The sequence below is a fragment of the Pelodiscus sinensis genome, chromosome 9 (assembly GCF_049634645.1).
Source record: "Pelodiscus sinensis isolate JC-2024 chromosome 9, ASM4963464v1, whole genome shotgun sequence".
NCBI classification, from domain to species: Eukaryota; Metazoa; Chordata; order Testudines; family Trionychidae; genus Pelodiscus; species Pelodiscus sinensis.
Genome location: NC_134719.1, coordinates 31244852 through 31263078, shown reverse-complemented (window position 1 = coordinate 31263078; position 18227 = coordinate 31244852). Strand labels below are relative to the sequence as shown.

Here is an 18227-nt window from a genome sequence, read left to right as displayed (position 1 = left end):
TGGCAAAGCCTCAGAAGCGCGGGAACCCGCCCGGTGCCCCTGGTCTGCTGGAGACGGTCTCCAGCAGACCAGGGGCACCGGAGCAGCTTACGAACGGGGCTTTCTCGCCCCGACTTCCGGGGCGAGAAAGCCCCGTTCGTAAGTGCGGATCCGACATAAGTCGGATCCGCGTAAGTCGGGGACTGCCTGTACATATATAAAAACACAAATCATTCAAATACCACTTCCAAAAGACAGTATTTCTGAAAATTATACCATTGAAAGAAAGTGCCAATTTGCTTTTCTGCAGTGACTTCACTCAAGTAATGATTTATTTTCCTGGGACAACACTTTTGGAAATGTCCAAAAATACTTTTTAATAGTTTTCGTCTGAAATCTAAATGATACTTCTAGCTTTAAATATATCAAAGGTGTTGTTTTTAATGTCACTGACAAGGAGTCTGCTCCACATTGGCCTTTTAAGGGTAAAAGCCAGCCCTGGGAGAGGGTTGAGATCAAAGCTCCACAGCTGAGGCAGGCATTAGCCAATTAGGGCCCCGCTGAGGGGAGTATAAATAAAAGCTCTGGGAGGGGAGGAAAGACAGACTGACTCTTGCTTTGGTTGGGGAGCAGGAGGAATCTAGCTGCCAGAGAAGCTGGATACTTTTTGATACAGGATAGTGCTGGGAAGAGGCAGGGAGAGTTTGGGAGCTCTTGACTGACCTCAATCTCAGGCTGCAGGGACTGAGAATACTAGGGTTGTAGTTAGAGCAGGGCTGGGAAAGGCAGGCAGAGCTGGGGAAGTTCTGGCCAGGCAAGCTCCCCAGGCCTACAGCAAGGCCAGAGTTTACTAAGGCTGTAGGGAGGCAGCAAGAGGAGGCAAAGGCACCAGGGTCCACACTCCCTTGCCAATGATGAGTGGCCATCTTGGACTATATTTTGCCCCTGAGGTAAGGGGCTAAATGATGACTAGCAGTGGGTCATTGAGGCAAGATAGGCATAGGGGGGTTGGGGTTCCCAGAGGGGGAGGGCCTCAGAGTGATGGGACACTGAGTTAGGGCAGTACTCAGAGTTGGAGAAAATAGGTAACTGTGGGAGAGACACTGACCAGAAGGGGATGCTCCAGCACAAAAAAAACCCTAATTCCCAGCGTGTCCAGCAGGAGGTAATTCTGGCACTGAGGCGCATCTGGTTACAGTCACTTAAAAGAAAATGTGTAGCTGCATGGAAGCAATCAAAGAAAAAAGAAGCACACACTTCCTATTTTCTTTGTTAGGGCTGGCTCTTCAATTCCTACCACTCCAATTTATCTCTTGTTCTAGGCCTCTATTTTGAAAGCTGATCCATACAGACAGACCTCCATATTTGTACAGATACCCGTCTTTGGAATTTTATACAGATAAAGGGTCCGGCCGAGCCATAATGTCTTTAGTAGGGCTCCACGTGAGTGCAAAAATCTCCCAGTACAGAGCAGTTTGTAAGGTCAGGGTCCTAGAATCTCCGTTTCTCTATGGAGTGAGCCCAGGCCAGCCAACGGGGAAGGAGAGGGGAGAAAGTGGAGACTCTAGGTGGCTCTGAGGACTAGCTGCTGCTGCCCCGGTCCCACCCCTTCGGCACGAGACCCCACCCTTCTGTCCAAGACCCCTCCTTTAGGAGCATTGAGTCAGCCCTCCTCATCTTGTCGAGGGGCTTGGTGAAGCTTTTCCTATTAAAACCTACCTACCATGTTTTACCTGCATATATAGATAACATGTTACTCATAGAAATGATACACAGACCAAATGCTCCATCTTAGTTGTATATAATGCTTGAAGCAACTTAAGATTTTTGGCCTGCATAATAAAACTGATAGTCAAACTCTTTTGCAATGATTCTACCACTTGCATAGCAACATCAGACAATTGAGAAGCAACCCTGGCAGAGACTCAAGACTGCTCACTCAGGTCTGAAAAGATCACGAGAAAGAAAGCATAATTGAGAAAGGGATAAGGAAGGAGTGAAAACAACTATTCAAATACCTGTCCGGTACAGTTCTGTTGCACCCCTAAAGAACCGGGGCAAAGCTGCCTCCAATAACATAATAAAGTCTTCAAGCTCTTCGGTGACTCCCACTAGGAAGTATTCATTAATCAGGTTGTACTTGGCTTGTTCCAAAGCCCATCTGCTCCCCACATTCCTAAAATGATAAGAAGCAATTAGAGCAAAGTTCTGAAGTCAGCCAAGAATTCTTGATTCCTATATGTAGTTTTCTTCACATCTTTGCACAGGCAAAAGACTCATTTTAAAATCACACCTACCTCTAATTTCCTCTACCTAACATCCTCTCCCCAATATCTCTCACCTGAGGTTATGTCAACACAAAATCCAGATGTCACAGATTAAGTCTTTACATGGCTGTTCATAACAGCGTCTTGCTAATACCAACACCTTACCCACTCGGGTTTAGCATTCATACAGTTATTCTTTTAATTAATTTGGTTTCTAAAATTTTACTTTTTTCTGTGCTCAAGTAATCAGAACTACTATTTTTTTACCTATTCAAAAAATGAGGTTAGGCAGAACATGGCCTCCCCTCTTTATCCCACCTGCATAATTTCTCTGCTTTATCAAGTCATATTTATTACCACAGTTAAAAATAAAGCTGGCCTCACAAAGGAAAAAGACTAGAGCTGCGATCTCTCCCCTCTCTCCTGGTTACTACTGCCAGAGAGGAAAGGGGGTACAGACAGGCTCAAAGTTTCTTCTCTCTCTGGTCCCAATGCAAGACTGGGGTATATGAGGCTTGCCCACATTATAGAGTAGGGGTCAGCAACCTTTTCAAAGTGGCGTGCCAAGATTGAACCTTCCTGCCCTGGGCTGTACTGGGGGGAAGAGGGTGGAGCTCTCTCCACCGCCCATCCCATAGACCAACTGTGGCAATGCAAAATTTACCATGGACTACCAGTTGCTAATGGAAACTCACTGTTAATTACATAATTATGCCCACGCCATTTTGCTAGTGCTGAAGCTTTGAATGAATGAAACCAAATAGCTAATTGGGGAGGGAGGCAAAGAAGTGAGGAGTAAAGGAAAGTGCAGCGTCTGCAAAGTAAAAGTGTACCCCCCCTCACATCTTTCCTCTGTTCCACCCTTGTTCCCCTCAGCCCCAGCCTGTTCCCCTGCATCGCCCCATGCCCCTCAGTGCAACCCCTACCCCCTCCCATCCTGCCCCTGAAGCCTAATCCTCTGCATCGCCCCATGCCTCTCAGTGTACCCCTGCCCCTTCCCATCCTGCCCCCACATTCCTATGTCCCCAGCGCACTCACCGGCAGGGCAGCAGTGCTGGGGCGAGGAGAGATGGGGGGAGGGGCCAGGAGGGAGGCAAAGTCTCTTCCCTCCCCAGCCCAGCCCAGCCGCTCTGGGGTTGCCCACTGCTGGCTCTACCCCGACCCTGCACATGGCTCACATGTGCGCCAGCTGCCCAACCCCAGCTCTGCCCCTTCCCGAAGCAGGAAGCCTGTAGCTGGGAGGGCGCATTAACCCCTTAGCTTCTAGAAGCTGCATGCCCAGGCTGAGTAGGGGCAGCCCCAGAGACACGTGCGTGGGCCTCCTCCAACCCTACCCCTTCTATCAGGAAGCCAAAGCTGCGCAGGGGGTAGAGATGGAGCTGAGCTCCCATCCCCAGTGCCACAGGAAATTGGCTCAAGTGCCGCTTGAGGCCGACCCCCTTTATATAATGTTTGCACTGGAGTACAAGTCTCTGAGTGGCTATATGCTATGCTTATGATTAAATCCAGCAAATTTAGGGATAACAGACTTGATAATGCCCAGTGTCTTTACTTCAGTGTATTTGTTTCTACTGATAGCAGCAATTTCGCTATCACACAGAATTAAAAAGACTTGAATGGAGTTGTACACAAGTATGTAATTTTCAAACCAATTCCCTGGAGATTTCTTTATAAAACAAAAAAGCTTGATTCACATGTACAGTTAAGCCATCTCAAAACAACTAAGATACATTTATTATTGACAATTTGGTATACAGCTTAGCAAAACAGCACCTCGAACTAATCTGCCTATATCATTCTCCCTCTGTGTAAAAGTTAAATAGCTTGAACAGGAAAACACTTTAGTTGAGGCAAATATACACTTTTAACTTGATTCAACAAGGAATTGTTGCTATTGAATCTGTAATACCAGGGTCTCTAATGGAAACTATAGTTATTCATATGGCACACTTTTAACATTTGTTTTGTAATAAGCTTACTCCTTGGAAAGTAGTTGCATGAATCCTTTAAAGTCAAATGCCTTTGGAAGGTAAACTGACAAAATGCACTACAGTGAATTACATGCTGGTATACTCCAGATGCTCTTATTGTCGATTAACATCTAACCTTCCACCACATATTCACTTATTAAATACAGATTATAGTGATAATATACTTGATTAGCAGCTCAAGCCAATTTTATCTCCCTACCAGCATTCTGAGCTGTGGCCACAGAAGAATGGTATTTGAAGCCAAAGTTTCTCCGGAGCACAGTCTGAGCCTCCAGCTGCTACACATTCATCAAAGGTCTGGAACAAAGACAAAGTTGTACAGTGAGCTATAAATCCAAACCTTACATATCAAACATATTACCATGGTTAGTTGTTAAATATGCTGGAGACAGTGGAACACAAGATGTGAGGGGAAAGATTTTTTTCACCAACTTTGTTTTCAAAATAACTTATAAAGACAAACTATTGGTCTTAACATTATGTGACTGAAACTGACTTCTTTAAGTCCTGCTTAAGTCTGTCCTCTGCAGAAATGTGAATTCTGTCAGAACCAGCAAAATTACACATTGTGTTTCCTTATTAAGTAAACAATGATGGTCCCAAATGCTGCCATAACATTACTGCAAAAAGTCATTTTTTTGTTTGTTTTTCTAAATGACAGGATCAATATTCTACTAATATTTTACCACACTAACAAATTATTGGTATCTCTTCAAATCTGAGTTTGTAACTTAAAATACTATGGCTTCAAGATAGACATGAAAGTTACTAAATCCAACTTCACTCTGAAGAAAAAACTATAAACATGACATTCTACTTACACGGATACCTTCAGTGAAGCATAGTGGTTTAAGATTATATTGTCCATTACAATAAAAAGTTCTATTAACATTGGATGGGAAGAAATATAAAAAACATACAGCAGTCAGAATCGCAAGTATTTACGAATTCTTCAAGCCAGGTATAGGATACATGTTTAGAATATAGGACTCTTTATTCTGTGGAAATATATTATTCTTATGAAGCAAGCTTTTTACAATATTTCTTGTGTTTTGTGCATTAAAAAAAACATTACTTTTTGAAAAGATTTCTTTAAAAATGAGACTTGCACTTTTTAACTGGCTATAGACACAGTAATACTGAGGACTCTACCACTCATGTAATTGTTATCAGGAATCCAACCCAAGATGCAGACACTTAGAAGAGGATTGTCTGAAATTGCTGCAGTTGGGAAAAACTGTGCATTTCCAAATCACACTTCATGCATAAAATACATTTACTCATTTTCACTAGTGAAGAGCTTTAAAGTGTTCAGAATTCAGCACAGATAACAACAAGGCATCTCACTGAAAGGATGCTTTTCTGAAAGATAAACATGTTTAACCAGAGTTACAAAACAACTTAAGAATCTCCCCAGCTCAGAATGAGGTGGCTAGTATCTTAAAAGTTGCCACAGAGAATGATTTATGCTTGGTTGAAATGACGAAGGAAAAATTTGATTTTCTTTTCCCCTCTTTCATGAACGCTATCTGTCCATTGTAAGTATTTATACAGCATCAATCAACGTATCTAAAGCATTGACCTATACTGGGCACATTATTTGACCTGTGTAGGCTTATGTCAAATATGAGTTGAAATTTATCAGCTGATAAGATTTCACCTGCAACACAGGTCATTTTGTAGTGAAAACTCAAGACAGCTAAATAACTTCCTCAATAAAACAAAATGAAGACATTTCCCTCCCATTCTCTCTCCACCTACATCTCGACAGCTATAGCAACAGCAATTCTACCATAGAAACTTTTGTACCTAAGAGATTCTGTTCTCATAGTTGAGATACTAATTATTCTGGGATGCTCAACAGAAAGATTATAGTTCCTTCCAGTCCATATAGCAAAACAAGAATGTCACTCATACTGTACAACATAAATAAGTCAAACTGAACCTCTGTTATGAATCCCTTAAATCATGATGGTATATCAGTAAGATGACTGCTATGGAAAATGCATTTCTATTTTGTAAAATGACAAACTCCATCTGCACACACATAAGGGGGGTGGTGGTGGTGATGGTTGTAAGGTTCATAGAGACTAATATAATTTATGGTTATTTGTGTTCCTCGATTTTAGCTTGGAATTAGATTAAATTTATTTACAAAATCAATGCCTTTATTAAATACTCATCATTGTTCCTTAATACAATTCTGTACATTATTTAATAAACAAAGCATATAATGGTCAGCTTACAAACATATTAAGTATAGATGTGGACCTACATTTGAGGCTGATTAACATGTATGTTATTATAGATGTCTTTAGGGTTTGCACTCTTGGAATTTACCCATAAGAGTAGTATTTATTTTGCATTAGAGTTAAGGCTGCATTGTAATGAATATGCAGTTGCAGCTTGGTAACAATTTTTATTACTAGAGAGCCTGCGCTGTCTCATAGGGGTAATTTGTAAAAGAAAGAGGTAATTTGTAAAAGAAAGAAAGACAGAAAGAAAGACAGAAAGACAGAACCCCAAAACGTCTGAGAACTTAAATTGGGTGATAAAAGACTGAAATCCAGTGATGACTAAACTTGGTGATATTCTTAACAAAAAGGACTCTTAGCCATGCTTGTAGATTTCCATTGTTTTTTTACTCTGAAACTTAAAATGTCTGAGTAACAATCCTAAAATATTACCATACACACTCACTCATGAACCAATTTATTTGTCATTCCTGATCGGGAGTTGGCAAGCTTTGGTTTCCAGCCCACCAGGTTAGCCACTTGCACAATGTAACATTTTGTATACTTGCAGCATTCACAGGCATGGAGCCCCTGAGCTCCCAGTGGCTGTCTTCCTGGGAAACAGGAATGGCAGGAAGTGGCAGTCAGCATGTCCTTTGGCCCATGCCACTTCCCATCGGATGGGAATGGCAAACCACAGCCACTGGGAGCTGAGCAGCACTGTGCCTGTGGATGCTCCAAGTACACAAGACGTCCAGGGGCATCAGTGGCTTACCTTGAGGAGCCGGGAGCCTAAGTTTGCTGACCCTTCTGTATTTTAAAAGTTGGAACAAGTAACATGCAAAAGTTTTAGATTTATTTTAACATAATTAACCCTTCAAAGTCCTAATCAGACTCCAATTCACCAAGCTGTTCATTAAACTCAGCTTCAGTTATAGCTGCTCCTGCATTGTCATCGTAGAGGTCAGCCGTGTTGTCTTCAGGCTCCGATTCCTTACAATCGGCCTCCATTACCTCATCAGTAAATATGGTGTTCTCTTCTGACCCAGAAAGTACATTGCTGATTCAGCATTTTAGAAAAAAAAATCTATAATTTCTGAGGGAACTGACTCCCTCATATTCTTGAAGCATTGGGTGACCATGTTTATTGTGGGTTTCATATGAGTCCCACCTTTTGTCAACTTCGCCATTTCTGAGCATATCCAGTCAGACCACATTTTGCATAGCCTGTCTTTAAAGGGTTTGTTCAGGCAGACATCAAACACTTGTAGAACAGAAGTTAAGCCTCCAGGTATAACAGACAAAGTAGTTTTCATTTTTTGGGCCATGTGTCACTTCATCTGTCTAATGTGCCCTGAACATGTCCCAAACGAGTATAGCAGGTTTCTTGAGGAGTGATCCTATTCTCTTATTTCACATCTTTTCCGACCATTCAATAGTCTCACCTTCATCCATCCACCTCTTTTCATATGTGCGCTTGACGACACCTGCAGGAAGTTTCATGTTTTTAGGTTAGGTTTTTCTTTTTACAACAACAGGAAGGAGGGAGCTTGATCACTGGCCAAACATAGTAAAAACCACTGTAAAATGGATATTTTCAAGGCCAGCAGTTTTAATTAAAACTGTTTTTTCACCAACACCAGTTACCTCTCTGTTGCTTGGGAGATCAAATGTCATTTGTGTTTCATCCATATTCCCTATTTTGATAGCTCAAATGTATATTCCTTTTGATGTTTTATAATAAACCTTTGGAAAAGTTCAATTTATTCTTCTAGCTCTCTCTGCAGATTTTGTGCTATCTTTGTTGATGAAGACAGAGACCATGAAAGCTCATGAAAGTACATCAACTTGCTGATGTGACAAACACCAATGACTTTACCAACTTGTATTTGTCATCTCTCAACATTTGCAAACCACGGAGGCAAATTCCACTTCTAGTGACGAAGTATCCATTTTGTCGACATCCAACAACCCAATCAATGAGATCTTTCTCCGGCACACGAAATGAAGCGAACCTCATTGAACATTTTTTTCTTGCTTCTTGGAATATGTTGAGGCGTTTTTTGTTTTTTTTTGGCCATTTTCTTACCTGCTTCCCATTGATACAGAATTCATGAGCGGCAGCACAATTATTGTTTGCCTCTGCATATTCAACAGCTTTAAGTCTGAATGCTACCTCATAAGCAGGCCATTTCCTTTTGGATTTCACTGTTGTTCATTTTAAATACTAGTATGAAAATCTTAGAAAAAAATTAGTTATAGGAACGTTACTTACTTTATTACTGTATAATAGTTCTTTGTTTATTTCAAAACAGACCTATAGATTGGCATGTCTGTGGTGACAGCAGGATATTTAAATCTTATTACAGATTTTATTGATTATGAACATTATATTTGTAGATTGGTGAGAGATTTAGGAGGCCCAGTGGTCAAGATGCCTGAAGAGATCCAATTACACAGTAGCAGGCTGACCCAAGTGCCCTAGTACTATCGTTCATTGTATTTTTCAGATAGACTTGTAAGGTCTAGCATTTTGTGAAATGGATGGTTCAAATTTCATGCAGATCTGCAGCACCACTCTTTTAGCATTCATTTCAAACCGATCTACTCCACTAAACATAGGCTTTGCAACTATCAATGGTTGAAATATTGATGTCAATAAGTTATTTTACAATCAGTATAAATACGTGCTAAAAAATTCCGATAATTATAATCTAGGCCTGTAGTAGAACAATACTAAGAAAAACTAACAGCTAATATAGGAAAACTGAACTTTAAGAAAGCCCATGCTTTTAAATTATTTGTTTACATGGGCATGAACTGAGAAAAATTATATAGTATCCATTTCATTTTATTTATATTAATACAGTAATTCCTCATTTAGCACTATAGATATGTTTCAGAAAATGATCGTGTTAAGTGAAAACATGTTATGCGGGGTCAATTTTCCCATTGAAAATAATGGAAAAGGTGGGGGTTGCGTTTCAAGCAGTTGTGTCTGTTGGGACCGGGACATACAGTTGGGGAAGACAGGGGACTGGGTTATAGCAGGCAGGGGAGGTGTTTGACTCTGGGGAAGGGAAGGAGAGCAGAGGGGAGGGGAATTGGGTTGGGAGTATGCCCGTGACAGGTCTGACGGGACCCACATTACATCCAGCGAGGGGGGTGGGGGGGGAGAGGTGTCACTGGGGAATGGCGTGGTGAGTGGCAAAGTGGCAAACCCTCCGCCGCTTTGCAGGGAGGCAGGGGAAGCCCCGCATAGCTGCCGGCAATGGGCCAGCTGGGGAAATCGTGTTATTCCGGGGACGGTCATGTAATTCAAAAAACGTTCCCTAAAAAAAAATTATGCTATCACGAAAACGTGTTAAGTAGGCACGTGTTAAATGAGGAATTACTGTACTTCTTTTATTACAGTTTTATAAAAATGCATATGCAATTAAAATAAAAATTAAACTTTAGCACTTTTTTTTTTAAAGCAGCAAGTCCAGAATTAACATTCCATCAGCAGTGATCTACAACAAGAGTGAGCAAATTTCTGCTCCCAGCCTGTCAGGATAAGCTGCTGGCCAGGACATTATATTTACCTGGAGTGTCCTTAGTCATGAAATCCTTCAGCCCTCAGTGGTTCGCCATTCCTAGGCAATGGGAGCTGCAGGAAGTGGCGTGGGCCAAAGAACTTCCTGATGCTCCTGTTGGCCAGGAATGGTGAATCACAGACATTGGGAGTTGCAGAAATCTGTGCCTACAGACGCAACAGGTAAACAATGTTCCAGCATGCCAGAAGCTTATCCTGATGGGCTGGTAATTGATGCATGCCAACCAATGAAACCTAGGGCCAGCTCATGAAAGGGTCATAGTATTTTGCCATTTTTCCTATCCATCCCTGGGAGGGAGGGTCGGCTTATAAACAAATGGGTTAATGAACGAGTATATATGATATCTAGACATAGCCATGGTAAAGTTAAAGATATCCTTAACTAGTTGCTTTTTCATTTAAGAATTTTCAAGTGATGTGACATAAGTTTGCTAAGAAGTTTTTCTCAACTGATTTCTAAAGATAAGGTTTTGTTTTTGGACTGTAACAAAGGTGATCATATAAAATACGCAGTTAAATGGGCTTGCTGAAAGAAACATGCAAAAGATGCTATTTTATTGTTAATACTATTTGGCTCTTTAGAAGTTATCTAACTTCTACATGTGATTCACCATTCCCAGCCAATGGAAGGTGAAGGAAGTGGTATGGGCCAAAGCACATGCTAGTTGCCAGTTCCCACGGCTCTGGTTGGCTAGGAACAGAGAATCACAGGTACTGGGAGCTGCAGAGATCCATGCCTGCAGGCAATTCAGATGATATTCTGATATATAGTAAATGATTATGGTAATGGATACTTTGGTTAGTTATTGAGTTTTTGACCTTTCTGAATTTTATATCTGATGCAAGGAAAATTGGTTTCCTCTTGTTAAGAAAAGCTTCCCCAAAACACTTCAAAAAAGTTGCAACGACATTATAATCTGAATGATTACAAACAGTGAAAGAAATTAAAGCCTGGCTACAAAATTATATCCAGCTAGAATAGGGTGCTATGGAACAATTCAAATGTGTAAGGCAACAATTTTAATATTTAAAATCAAAATACATTTATGTCACCTACCACGACACAATAAAAGATGAACACAAGAGCCTAAAGTACAAGAACAGAGAATTATTAGGTAACCCATTAGGAAGGTATAAATTGAAACTAATGGTAATAGCTCTAAGGAAGTTATTTAAAGTGCATTCTCTTCTAAAAAGCAATTCCACAAAAGTGGCATTGTCAGTTTTTGGTTTATTGTTTCTTAATAATTGCACACCAGATGTGTTCCGATTACAAATTACATGTAAAAGGTTTTTAATTTTTGATTTTTAATGAACTTCCTATCCAATAAACTTATCTTGGAATGGGAATCAGTTAGTACTCTTCATCTCACTAGTGAAAAGCTCTGAAGGCCAAATTATTTTTTCAGTGACACTGTATTGTCACTGCCTTCAGTAACTTTGCGTAAGGGAATTTGAAGTAAACTACCCATGTCTACAATAGAATCCATGCATAAGATGTTTTATAACACTTTCCAGGTGGATGTGAATAATGCTTTAAAAGTGAAAACCTTTATAATTGTTATATAAGAAGGACCAGGGCTCAACGATCGCGGTGAAAACCACTCGCCAGCCCCACACTGTGCATGTGCGAACCGCTGGTGAACGGGGCGACCGGCTGAAATCTACTTGCCACGGGCGAGTAGATAAGCGGATTTGTCAAGCCCTGAGAATGACCATAGCGGGTTAGACCAAAGATCCATCTAGCTCAGTACCCCGTCTTTTGACAGAAGCCAATGCTAAGTGCTTCAGAGGGAATGAACAGAACAAGCAGCAATCAAGTGATCCATCCCAACATCCACTTTCAACTCCTGGCAAACAGAGGCTTTCTGGTAATCAATCTATCCAGTCAATATTTGTTTTTACTCTAAACTCAACGGAAATACAAAAATTGAGCAGATTTAATGGCTTAACAAATATGACTTTTTAAAAAAAAGTGACTTTAAGAACTCAAAGTATTCCTTTCATACCTAAGTACTGTAAGTGGGTCAGTTTTATAATACATTGCTGGTTTTAATTCTGTCAGATACGTGTCCAGTTAAACAGTTCAAAACTGAATTTGCCAAATGACTTTTTTCCCCAACCCATTTCCAATCATTGTTTTGGTTTAAAAATAAAGAAAACTTGATCTAATGTCTTCCTATATCACTTCAGGATAGATCACAGCAGAAAACGCATGAAGGTGGACTGAGTGCCCACAATGTGTTTAAGATGAGAATTTAGTGTTTTTTAAATGATCAGTGGAGTACAAGTACAAAGAAACAGTGAGTAGGGTATCAAGTCTCCCCTTTTTTAAACATCTGATACATATTATACTATCAGTATGGCAAATCTACAGGGGACACATTTTCAGTCCTTATTTCCAGTTAATGTTGTTCCTGAACTTTTCATGCTTATTCTTTAACCAAGAAAAGCAGGAAATTCATTAGGCATACAGGCAGTCCCCGAGTTACGCAGATCCGACTTACATCGGATTCGCAGTTACGAACGGGGCTTTTTTCGCCCCGGAGGACGGGAGCGGCGGGATGCCCAGATGAGCCGTGGTCCCGCTGCCCGCGTCCTCCGGGGTGAGAAAAGCTGCTCCCCGTCTCCCTGGTCTGCTGGTCAGACCAGGGAGACGCGGAGCAAAGTCGCGGAGGACGCCCGCAGCGGGACAGCCCAGGCGCGCCGCGGCTGTCCCGCTGTGGGCGTCCTCCGAGGCTTTGCTCTCCGTCTCCCTGGTCTGCTGGTCGGCTCCTCGGCGCTACTGGACCAACCCGGCAGCACCCCAGCTGCTCTGCCCCAGGCGTCCTGATTCAGCCGCTGCTGGTCAGTTTCAGCAGCGGCTGAATCAGGACGCCTGGGGCAGAGCAGCTGGGGTGCTGCTGGGTTGTTCCAGTAGCGCCGAGGAGCCGCGCTACTGGAGCAACCCAGCAGCAACCCAGCTGCTCTGCCCCAGGCGTCCCCAAGTCAGCTGCTGCTGAAACTGACCAGCGGCTGACTACAGGAAGCCCGAGGCAGAGTTGCTCTGCCCCCGGCTTCCTGGAATCAGCTGCTGATCAGTTTCAGCAGCAGCTGACTTGGGGACGCCTGGGGTTCTTAAGTTGAATCTGTATGTAAGTCAGAACTGGCATCCAGATTCAGCCGCTGTTGAAACTGATCAGTTTCAGCAGCGGCTGAATCGGGACGCCAGTTCCGACTTACATACAGATTCAACTTAAGAACAAACCTACAGTCCCTATCTTGTACATAACCCGGGGACTGCCTGTATTTTTAGTTGAATGAATGTTAAAAAATGTTTTTCAACGGTAAATGTATCTGAACAATTGCTTGTTTATGCAAACACACACAATCTTTAAGTTATCTCCTAATTTAGCACATGTTATGATGATCAAGGCTTTGCAACATTTTGAAGCTAACTTGAACATGAAATAAAGTCTCGAATGTTTGAAAGGTTACATATAAAAACCCCACGCTTAACACACAAATATCTTCATTAGCAGAAACCTCTCTCTCAACCCACGTGAGAGAATCTGGTGAGTGGATGTAAGATGCAGGGGCAGCAGATGGAGCCAAAACCTTAGTAGGAACAGAGACACAGCTACTTCTAAGAATGCAACGAGAAGCAAAGGCTTCCAGATTAGTGGTCTTGTTTAAAAAACAAAACAAAACAAAAACAAAAAGCTAAGTTTAAAAGTAAAACTTACTTACTATGTCATTGTTTCTTTGCATTTGGCTCTGCTTGCAAAATGAAAATAATCTATTTGGTTACACTTTGGTTTAGTCAGTTTCACTTTCAATTTTCCAATGTATTAGCATAACGGTGCACTATTTAGGTTGCAAACATTGCTGAAAATCTTTTTTGTTTAAAAATCCTGTGTTTCCACTGAAATTAAACAAAAATTGAAAAATTTCAGTACTTACGTTTTGTAAAAAGCTTACTTTTACAAAACATATATTGGGTCAAATTCAAGCTCTTTAAAAACTGTGCATTCAGCAAATATAATGCATTACTTTGCTTATTTACACAAGAATGATCCCAACTGAGGTATTCCAACAGTGAATGAGTGAGCATTTGTGTGAGAGAGAGAGAGAGAGAGAGAATTATGGAGCAAGTGAGATTTTGCTGCTTGAATATGCTACATAGGGTCGGGTCTTGGTCAGCTCTAAAAAGAGCAGGAAAGTACAGAACATATATCTCTTGAGAGCCACAATTTTCAGGTAGTGCAGTTTGCATGCTACACAGTTCTACTATATTATAAAGTGTTCAAAATCAACAACTAGGACTGCTATTGAAAGACGAAGCAAATGTTCTTCTTTTATGATAGCTTTTGGGTTCAGGGGATGGTAGTCAGTTCAGGTTCCTTAAGGAAAGGATTTCTGGGTGTCTTATACAGTGTTTTTGTTTGACTTTAGAGATCTACAATACTGACATTTGGATAGACTTCTTAGCCCTAAATTAATTTGTTTGCAAAGTTTCAAGCAAATTATTTCAGGTTTTTTTGTTTGTTTGTTTTAGAATAAGTCATTCAAATAAATAGTTGTTGACAAGAGGTCAGAATCTTGGATTTACACTTCTTCAAAGGTCTATCAGAATATGGAGTTGTATACCTTTGTTCAGTACCAACACAAAGAGGAGCATGCCACTTACCAACATCACCACCATCACCATTGCTGATCCAGAAACAGCCCTCGTTTTCAAAATTTCACACAGTGTAATATCAACTATATATATCTATTAAGATTCTGGAAAACTTTTGCAATTTCTAAAGAAATATGACTTTTGCCAAACCATATTTTAAATCTATTTTCAGATCAACTTCAGTATGAATAAGATATGAAAGGTTACCTTTTTATCTCCTTGTTTACGCCTTCGTAGCCCTGGTCTGTAATCATCTCCAAAGCGCAAAAAGTAATAGTAAGAAACTAATCGTTCAATAGGATCTCTTATAACATTAATGTAAATTGGTTTCTTTTTAACACCAAATCTGAAATAAAAAAAAAATAATAATGATGTCAAACCAATCTTTTTTCCTGCATTATCTCAAAAAAATGTGTTTACTGACATTAGCTAAAAGTGAGGTGTATACATATTCCTGAAAGGAAATTCAGATCTTCAGTTCCAGAAAGTCAATATTTCACATTATGGTTATATATTATTGTTGAAAGAACAGAAAAGTGCTCTCTGAAAAAGTTATTGAAAACAAATATATTCTCTCTAACTGTGATGGAGGTATCCAGAAATGTCAACACTATAAATTCTTTATTACAGGAACAAGAACAACTTAAAAACTTAAGCCACACACCTGGTAGGTCAATTCTGTTGGTATTTTTTTAAAAAAATATAAAAAACCACCTATCTTTTGTGCTAAAAAAAATATTGAAATCTCAGTAATTACATTTGACCTGCATCCATATCATGTGCAAAAAGTATTTACACAGGTTGAACCTCTCTAGTCCAGCACCCTTGGGATCTGACCAATACTGAATCAGAGACTATGCCATGCCACATGAGGTCAATATTGTCTTACAGCATTACCAGCTCTGCCACTGCTTACTTGGCTCTTAGAAGACATGTAGGGGTAAATTAGAGGTAAATAACAGCACAGAACACTGAGCATCAGGTGGCTCTAAACAAACATTATCGGACCATGGAAAATTTGGCCACACCTATGATAAAAGGACATCTAACTAAAATCATCCCAGACCATGAATGTGCTGGACTAGAGAGGTTCAACCGGTATAAGTAACTGACCTTAGAAATTCCTTCATTCAGTCTAGCAACTAAATATTCACACCATAGAAGCACTCAGGAAGTTCAGTCTTCCTTACCTGCTTCTTGCGGCTGCTGCCTTTCTAATCTAAATGTTCTGTGAACTAGTAAAGTAAGTGGTACTCTTGGCATGACCCCAAGGACAGAGAAGCAGACTACAAGGAATGGCAGAGGGTTGATACCATTTGGCTAGGATTATAAAATGTAGGTGTCTCATATTAGCAGAAACTATCATTTCATTTTCTATAATAGTCAGTGACTTTTCTGTATGATTTAAGGCCAATGTGCTACCCAAGGAAATTTTGATTTAGCATAGTACAAACTGGAGGCTACATAAAAAATGAGGTGCTAATTGAAGTGACCAGACCAAAATAACCAAAAATAGTCTTGTATTTATTTCCATCCAACTGGTTTATATGTAGGGGAATTTTTCTTTACTTCTCTTCTCCTTTTGAGACTTGTAGTTTAGATAAAACATCACTAAGAACTAAGAAAAAAGGAAAGAATAAAGAACATTTAAATAATTTCAAAGCTCAACAGGTGTATTTAATAATATCCTGGGCAAGCATATCATCCTTAAGTGAAAGTAGAAACTGAGTTACTCAAATACATCTGTGTGCAGCTATAACTGCTAAAATTTTGTATTGACAGAAAATCATGTGATCCTAGCTACGCCAGAGAAACCTTAGCAAAGTGCAGCTCAAGATGCAGAACAATTGGGATAAAGTGATAGAAATGTAGCCGTACTAGTCTGGTGTAGCTGAAACAAAATACAGGACTATGTAGCACTTCAAAGACTAACAGGATGGTTTATCAGATGATGAGCTTTCGTGGGCCAGACCCACTTCCTCAGATCAAATAGTGGAAGAAAATAGTCACAACCATATATACCAAAGAATACAATTAAAAAAAAGGAACACATATGAAAAGGACAAATCAAATTTCAGAACAGAAGGGGGATGCGGGGCGGGGGGAAGGTAAATGTCTGTGAGCTAATAATATTAGAGGTGATAATTGGGGAAGCTATCTTTGAAATGGGTAAGATAAGCTAGGGTCTTTGTTGAGACCCATGCGTAGAGTGTCAAATTTTAGCATGAATGACAGTTCAGAGGATTCCCTTTCAAGTGCAGATTTAAAAGGCTTCTGAAGCAGGATGCAGGTAATTAAGTCGTTGAGACAGTGTCCTTTCTGGTTGAAATGGCAAGAAACTTTTTTCTGTGTGATCTTGTCTAATATCTGTTTTGTGGGCATTGATCCTTTGGCGAAGTGTCTGAGACGTTTGTCCAATGTACAAAGCAGACGGATACTTTCAGCACGATAGCATAAATTACATTTCTGGATAAAGACATTTGAAATATGTCTAATAGAGGGAAACTATTAGATCTTGGGCTGAAAGAATGAAAAGAAGAGTTAGAAGAAAGGCAAAACATTAGAAGTAGAAAATGGGGAAATAAAAACAACTAAAGTGTGTTATTTTGCGGCCAGACTAATGATACAGACCTGGACAAAATGAGTGGCCAGACTACTGGGTCTTATAATTGTCATGCTGACTAATACAAAACTCCTTGGAGCCTGGTTTGTGTATGTCACCTAGCACTACAGGTCCAACCCTGAGTGGTGTCCTTGGCACACTATAAATATTAATGGAATAATGGAAATACATAAAATAACGGAACAACATTGTTCTGTAATAAATAAATGTATTTTCCCATCCATTTAATCAAAAGAAAACAACATCAACTGTTACGGATGACTGAAAGTGGAATCAGAATGAAAGCCGGATAAAAACAAAACAGAAAATCAAGGATTTTTGTTATTCATATCAATGGAGTTATGGCACTACTGCCTCAACATTAATAGTCTAGGAATGATGCCCACTGTTGCAATATTTTTGGTTTCAGCATAATGTAAGGGGTATTTCTGAAATATTTTAGTGCAAAGACTCATTTGGTTTTTAATAAACTGCCTTAATATTTTTCTGAAACAGTTTACACTTAACAATTACAAGAATGCAGAAGAAAGAGTTACTCACCTTGTGCATTAATGGTGGTTCTTCAAGATGTGTGTCCCCGTGGGTGCTCCACTCTGGGTTCTAGTGAGTCCCCGAGCCAGCAACCAGAGATTTTTCTAGAAGTGTTCGTTGCACCATGCATGCGCTGTGGTGCCCCCTCGTGCCATTAGTGTCCGTTAGGCACACATACAGTACGGCCCCTCCATTCCTTCTCCACCCGGGCTAATAGAGTGTGTGGCTCCAAAGGAGGGAGGGCAGTGGAGCACCCATGGGGACACACATCTCGAAAAACCACCGTTACTGCACAAAGTGAGTAACTCTTTCTTCTTCAAGTAGTGTCCCCATGAGAGCTCCACTCT

The 18227-nt window shown here is 40.4% G+C and overlaps 1 protein-coding gene across 2 annotated transcripts in view; it reads right to left on the bottom strand.

Annotated features, from left to right (window-relative positions):
• HS2ST1 (heparan sulfate 2-O-sulfotransferase 1) overlaps positions 1-18227 on the bottom strand; it is a 149476-nt gene that overhangs the window by 10492 nt on the left and 120757 nt on the right. For both annotated transcript variants that reach the window (XM_006120249.4, XM_075936408.1), the window contains exons 4-6: positions 14934-15072; positions 4437-4534; positions 1998-2155 (exon numbers count right to left, since the gene is read on the bottom strand). In XM_006120249.4, the coding sequence (XP_006120311.1) occupies positions 1998-2155; positions 4437-4534; positions 14934-15072 (395 nt within the window). The remainder of the gene's footprint in view (positions 1-1997; positions 2156-4436; positions 4535-14933; positions 15073-18227) is intronic.